The sequence below is a fragment of the Peromyscus californicus genome, unplaced genomic scaffold (genome assembly GCF_007827085.1).
Source record: "Peromyscus californicus insignis strain IS unplaced genomic scaffold, ASM782708v3 Scaffold_7__1_contigs__length_154581171, whole genome shotgun sequence".
NCBI lineage: Eukaryota > Metazoa > Chordata > Mammalia > Rodentia > Cricetidae > Peromyscus > Peromyscus californicus.
In genome coordinates, this window is record NW_026294595.1 from 64689122 (window position 1) to 64696918 (window position 7797).

The 7797-nt window shown below is 38.0% G+C and overlaps 1 protein-coding gene across 1 annotated transcript; it reads left to right on the top strand.

The window, feature by feature from the left end:
• Window positions 1-5584: 5584 nt before the first annotated feature.
• Window positions 5585-6538, top strand: LOC128101693 (olfactory receptor 4S2). The gene has a single exon (XM_052725008.1). The coding sequence runs from the start codon at window positions 5585-5587 to the stop codon at window positions 6536-6538; it is 954 nt and encodes a 317-aa protein (XP_052580968.1).
• Window positions 6539-7797: the final 1259 nt, after the last annotated feature.

The following is a 7797-nucleotide window of genomic DNA, read 5'->3' on the forward strand; positions in this document are numbered from 1 at the left end:
GTGGATATTAGCTGTAAAATGCAGGATAATTATTGAATACTCAGGGTCCCAGGATTGCACTAAGTTAGGTATGAGATATCTGAGGGAAAAAAAATCTACCTACACTATGCACTTATATCTATTAACTTTATTCCTCTAAGACAAAATTCTATCAAAACAGCTATAGCTCTGTCAGGCATTCAGGATGACAATAAATATAGATACATCAAGCTCTTTATCTGTCTACTTTATTTCTCTGGGATGAAATTCTGTCCCCATAACTTCAGTTCTGTCCAGTTCCCTAGCTCATAGTTCTGATAATGACTAAACTCCTATGCTTCCAGCCTCATCTTCGTCCTCTGTTTCCTCATTCTCTATTCCACTACTCTCTACTCCTGGCACTCAGATCTCTACCCAAGATCTCCTTACCCTCTACAGAACCTCGGTCTTCCTCTCTTCTCTCTTGCCATGACATTCAGTCTATTCCACAGAAAAATATCTGTCTTCTCTCTCTGCCAAGCAGTTCTCTGTTCCCTCAGGAATGTTCCTCCACCTTACCTTCTACCTTGATATGTAAAAAACCTCTATTGTTCTCAGTCAATTATTCTCCAGAGCTACTAGGCCTCAAGGCAAGGAGATGGTCTGGTCTTCATTTGCACAAGAAGCAAAGCTATGAGTCTCCAGCCAGCTTGTCTCCTAGACTCAGGAGGTGGGTAGGGATGTGAGGGTGGGGGGTGGGATGGGGTTAATAACCAGAAGTTCAGCAGGTTTGGAAATATTTGGGCATGCAAGAATTTCATAGTAGAAAACAGCTGAAATATTAAAGGCTGGATAGTATCAAACATTCATAATAAATGGCTTGCCTTTTGATTGACCCTTGGCTGGTCAAAGTATAGCTTTAATACACAGCTGAATCTCTATAATATACTCTTGCCACCCACAAGAGATAATAATGCTATAATCTACAGACCCTGAGAGACTAGGTAACAAAGAATGTTCATGGGGGATGCCTGGATTTCCCTGGGAAGGGGAAATAGAAGAAATTCCATGATTGGACTGTGGCAGGTAGGGATGAGAACATGAGTGATCAGGTTGTGAGGGCAGAGGAGAAGAACACTGAAAGAGACTACTAAAAAGGGAAGTCATTTCAAAATCAGGGGAAAACCTAATGCAAGAAAATCTCCCAGGAATCTATAAAGATGACTCCAGCTAAGATTCCTAGCAATCGTTGATACATAGCCTGACCTGGCCATCTTCTGTAACCAGGCAGCACTTCAAGAAGGAGGATTGGGACACCAACCAGCCACACAACATTTGACCTACAGCCTGTCCAGCCTATGGGAAGTGCTGGGGTAAGGGTGACCTAGAGATTGAGGGAGTGGCTAACCAATGACTGGTCTAGCCTAACACCCATGCCACAAATAAACACACCCCTGAAATTGCCTGAAGCACCAGGACCTGTAGCTGAAAGTTTTCCTGTGTCCTGCCAAGTCTGCAGCCACTCTGACCCTAGTAAACACACAGAGGCATAAATTAATTAAAACTACTCGGCCATTAGCTCGGGCCTACCACTGACTAGCTTTTACACTTAAATTCAATCCATTTCTGTTAATATCTATATGTTGCCACGTGTTCCGTGGCTTTACCTGTGTGCCATTACATGCTGCTCCCTGGGCGGCAGCTTGCAAATCCTGACTCAGCCTTCCTCTTCCCAGAATTCTCCTTGTCTGCTTATCCTGCCTATACTTGCTACCTGGCTACTAGCCAATCACCATTTTATTAAACCAGTGTACAAAAGCATTATTCCATAGCAAGGACCCACAGGCTAGATGACACAGAGACCTAAGATATAAACAAACACAACTGGAGGGAAAAAAAATGCCAATGTGATGATGCCTAATGATATTCTGCTATACTCATAGATTGATGCTTAGCTCCATTTTCATCAGAGTGGCTTCATCCAGCAACTGATGGAAACAGATGAAGAACCACAGGCAAACATTAGGCTGAGCATTGGAGAATCCTGCAGAAGAGGAAGATTGTAAGAGCCAGTCAAAGACACCACAAGAAAACTCACAGAATCAACTAATCTGGGCTCATAGGGGCTCACAGAGACTGAACTGACAATGAGGGAGCCTGCATGGGACTGTCCTAGGTACTCTGTATACACTTTATAGTAGTGTAGAGTGGTTACAGTTTTAGGTTCCAGTGCAAGAGAACTGAAAATTTATGTGCATGTGAATTGCACAAAAATGTTCACACAAGTATTGTTCATAATACTCCTAAGCTGGTAATACAAATATCCAAATATCCACAAGGGAATGACGACAGAGTAACATATCTCTTGGTACTAAATAAGAACAAGTCACCAATAATGCAACTGCATGGTAAACTTCCAAGCATTATACTACAAGAATAAAATAGACACATAAAATTATATCATTTTTATTCCAGAAACAAAGCTCTTTCCTAATTACCACCTGTGATATGGATATTTTGCATGTGAACCAAAGAGAAAATTAAGCTGTCATTGAGGGGCCCCACAACTCTGACAAAAGCTTTTTTTATTTTGTACTTTTTTATTCTCTGAATTATTTTTATTTTCTGTCAATGACTTTTTAATGGAGCTTGGGTACTGTTGGACACTTAGCTGTCTGTGGGTATATACACCCATAAGTTTTCCAATGAATTAGTTTGTTGCAATTCAGTTCCACTCCAAATCTGTCTTCTGTCTCCAGTCTTCCTTATTTCTTTTGTTTGTTTGTTCTTTTAAATCAGAGTCAGGGTCTTACTATGTAGCTGTAGCTGACCTGGAACTCTCTGTGTAGACCAGGACGGCCTTGAACTCATAGAGAACACTATGACTCTGCCTCCCAAGTGTTAGGATTAAAGGTGTATCATCTTGTTTGGCCAAGAACTTTAAGAGTGACTATTTCTCTACTTATTTTTCTTTATAAATAGCTTTTTTAGTTTGTTAGAAGGAGAGCAATTCAAACTAAACAATGAGATAAATTGGGTAATATAATAAACATATTATTTAATACATATATCAATGTATTAATTTAAGTAATAAAGTTATAATCAAAATATTATTTTTTTGCTATTTTTTTTCTGGATTATGGCTACGATCTGAGCATTGATTAACCTTTAACTTTAAAATAGTCACTTAGTTTTAAATTTAACTGACACTTGAATTTAAAGTGTTTTTGAGGTTTGCAATTTTATTTTTACCATGGAGTAAGACTCTGGGAATACATTCTCCCCAAGGTCATTACAGTTTTTCTTCCTCTCCTTAACTAGACTACATAAGAAGTAGAAGAAGAAGCATTTTTTGTCAAAGGCACAATGCCCAGGCAGATATCAGTTAATGAGAAGATCTAGAACAAGGAAGATTGAGTTCTGTCTTCCTATGTTTCGGAGAACAAGGATTCCCTGATATTCATTATTTATAAGTACTTAGGATTACTACAATAAGGAAAAGATAAAAAAAAATGTGAATCCAAGCCCATTTGAAAATTATCAGCAAGATTTGTCTCTCTTCTCAAACTAAGGACATGAAGTTTGTGGAAGGAGGTGGGTTGTCAACTTTTTTGCATTTATAATAAAATTTAAATACCCTGTATTTTTAAGAAAAGGAAGTATGAGATTATAATGACAATGTTAACAGAATGACATATCTGTATGTATGGTGCCTTAGAGATAGTGAATTATAACTGGTAATAAGAAAATGCTAGTCACTGGAATGAACATCAAGTCTGAAATGTTGAAAAAAGTAGAAGAAGGCTTTTATATGCACATTGTCTTAGAGAAAGAGTGCTTGCCCTCCTCCTCAGTGCTTTAGACAGTACAGGAACAGTATCAAGTTTGTGTGTAAGTATCTATCTGTTCTAGATAAACAAATCAATAAACAACGTAATAGTTACTCTAAACTTCTCGAATAGGAGCTCATTAGTTTTGAATAATTTCTATTTTTAGAATCAGTAAGATGCCAAAAGAATCACAGTTCATAAAACCTTTGAATTGAGCATAATTCCAAATCTGATTAGATGACCAATGTTCTCTTGCCCACTTTCCCCTTTTATCTGTAATACACAAAAGGAGACAGATGTATAGTGATTTTTCTACAACTCTAGGACAAATACCTGAACACTCACAGCACACATGGCTTCCCAGAATCTCTTGGTTGGCCTGCTCTTTCTGCAAAAGACAGCTGAAATTGCAACATTCTGTGGTTGAAAGAATTAAACATAGTGGACCTTGAAAGATGCATTCCCAAAAGGACAGCTTACCACCACAGGGATCACTTATGCCCGTGCATTGATTTTAGAAAGGATCTTGAAACCTCTATTAATCACAGCTTATCCATAATCATTGCTTTTCCATATCAATGATGCCCGTTAGAATGCCTGTAACTCTACTGCTAAAGATACTTCTATTGAAATCATATTTGTCCTCTCCGGAGAGTCAATCCAGCCCAATTGAATGATAACCTCTCCCAGAAATATTGAATTCAAAGTCATCCACATAAAGCAGGATGGTGTAGCTAACATGAAACAGGATATATGAGGATGCATGAAGAAAAGCTGATGTTAAAGTGCAGAGCATTTCCTCTTTTGTTTTGGTTTTGTTTTTCTCTTTGTTTCATATAGGCATTTAAATATGAAGTTAAAGAAATCATGGAGAAATCCTGAAGTGCCCCCTATTGCAGGTAAAGAAATTATCTGGGATCTTGATCAAGCTGGTAGAGCTGGCTTCATCTACAGAAGATTCTTCTATTATCATTAATTATTATCGTATTGATGCATATTCTCTTATCTTTGCCTCTTCTTCAGGATTTTGTGGTTTTTCTATGCTTATGGGAGTGATTTAGTTTCATTGTAGAAGTGACAATTTATGACAAATAATAATACCTTAAAAGTTTATTATATCACAAATAAATTAAGGGAGGTCTCATAAAGATAAATGATTCATTTGGCTTAAAATGGGATTATTACAAGATCAAATATGTCTAATTTAAGACTCTTTCTATAACACTACATAGTGATATTGAACTCCTGAGGTCAGATGAGAGGCCATAATTTCACTTCAAGATGACCCAATTTTTAGGGGAAGGGAAGCCTGCAGAAGTCACTGGGGCTGTGCTACTTGTGAATTCTGAGCAGATGTGACACTGAGACAGGGCAGTGTGAAGCGGGACAAATCTGAGAAAACATTCTCATTTCCATATAAAAAATGCAGCAAGCATTTGCTGATACTTCAGAGGGAAGTCTGTTTATCTTATACAAAAGATCTAAGTACATTAGAAGCTGTTGTATAAGCCTTACAAAGAAGAGGAGGGAGTTCTTCAGGTGTCATCTGAGACTGGAAGAATTGGCCTTATGCCTTTGCACTTCATTTCTCATCTGAACTGAAAAGAGCATGGGCATATAACACTGAAGTAAGTTGATCAGAACAGATGCATTTAAACTGAAGCCTAAGTTTGGGAGACATAAGGGCTCACCTTCCAACTCCAGCCACTTTAATTTTTCATTGGTTATAAAATAGAAATGAATGTTGATGGTCTTTTTCATTTTTATTTCAGGTAATTTTAAGTACTTTTGGGAATATGGCTTCAAGATCTTATTCCATAGGAGTAAACAATGTCACTGAATTCATTTTCTTGGGTCTTTCTCAGAACCCAGAAGTTGAAGAAGTATGCTTTATGGTATTTTCCTTCTTTTACATGGTCATTGTGCTGGGAAACCTCCTCATTATGCTCACAGTTTGCACTGGCAATCTTTTCAAGTCCCCCATGTATTTTTTCCTCAACTTTCTATCTTTTGTGGACATTTGCTACTCCTCAGTCACAGCACCCAAGATGATTGTTGACCTGTTAGTGAAGAAAAAAACTATCTCTTATGTGGGGTGCATGTTACAACTCTTTGTGGTTCATTTCTTTGGCTGCACTGAGATCTTCATTCTTACTGTCATGGCCTATGATCGATATGTGGCCATCTGTAAACCCCTCCACTACATGACTATCATGGACCGGGACAGATGTAACAAGATGTTACTGGGAACATGGGTGGGTGGATTCTTTCACTCCATTATCCAAGTGGCTCTGGTGGTACAGCTCCCCTTTTGTGGGCCCAATGAGATTGATCACTACTTCTGTGATGTACACCCTGTCCTGAAACTCGCCTGCACAGACACCTACATTGTTGGTGTTGTTGTGACAGCCAACAGTGGTACCATTGCACTGGGCAGTTTTGTTATCTTACTAATCTCATACACAGTTATTCTGGTGTCTCTGAGAAAGCAGTCAGCAGAAGGCAGACGCAAAGCTCTCTCCACCTGTGGTTCCCACATTGCTGTGGTCATCATCTTTTTCGGTCCCTGTACTTTCATGTATATGCGGCCTGACACTACCTTCTCAGAGGATAAGATGGTGGCTGTATTTTACACCATTATCACTCCCATGCTGAACCCTCTGATTTACACTCTGAGAAATGCAGAAGTAAAGAATGCAATGAAGAAACTGTGGGCTAGAAAGGTTTCCTGGCAGACTACAGGAAAATAGCTGAAAGTTATCATTTAATTTGGCAAACTTCAATTTCTTCAGCCTTGACTAATGCCATTGCTTAGTGAAACAATAACAGCAACCTCACTGGATTCAGGAGTAAAATGATGGAGCACTGTGTTATGCAGAAGTAAGGTATGATAATCATGATCATACTATCATATTTATGTTCAGATAATTTTCAGAAATGTGAATGAAAAAACTTCTATTATTCAATCATAAAAATCATATAAAATCATTGCTGCCTCCTCCTCCTACTTAACTATTTTAAGTGAGAGCATGCCAATGAAATACTTAAGGCTGTTTCTAGGGTTTAGAAATGTAGTACTGAAGTTGAGTGGTGGTAGCACATGTCTTTAATCCCAGCACCTGATAGGTAATGGGATCTCTGTGAGTTCCAGGCCATCTTATTCAACAGAGTAAGTGTCAGGACAGTCAGGGCTACATAGAGAAGTCCTGTCTCAAAAAAATGAGAAAAAAATGGTATTTACTTATTAAGCTCTCGGTGTATGTATATTGCATAAATGATTATACACATGGGAAGGATCACATCCAACGCAATGTCTTCTTAATAGATTTCAGAAAACAAGAATATTAAGCTTCACAACATTGAAACTGTGGTACAATGGCAAAGAATGTAAAAAACAAATATTTGGAAGACAAATATTCAGTGTCAATCATTTGGTTTTGATAAATGGTGTTTCCATTCATTATTAGTCATTTTCTTAGACCAACAATTAGAATATTAGATTGGCTGCTCTGTAACATCTCTCTTCTGATACCATTCCATTAATCCCATTCTCATTTTAGATAGATTTCTGAGTATAACATATTCCTTCACTGGATCCACACACTGAGATTTATTTTACTAGAGTAAATATTGAGTATAAATGTGCCTTTATCATTGTTTCATTGTATATTGCCAAAATAAAATTATCCAGCTACTGTTACTTTCTATACATAGGTTTTAATTATATTGGAAATGGAATAAAAGTGTTACTCCTGGGAAAGCCTGTATTGCCTAAGAATAACATTGCTACATTCATATGATTAAATGTTAACAAAATAAACAATATGTTTACTGGATAGGCCTGAAAACTTAGCACTAAGGGCTATGTGTGTATGTGGGCCTGGTGGTGGTGGTGGTGGGGATGAGGATCCAGATTTCAGTCAATCTCAGCTGCATAGCATTTTCTGGGCAGCCTAGCAGAATGAGACCTTGTCACACCTGCTTTCTGTCACTTTCCTGAGTAAGACAA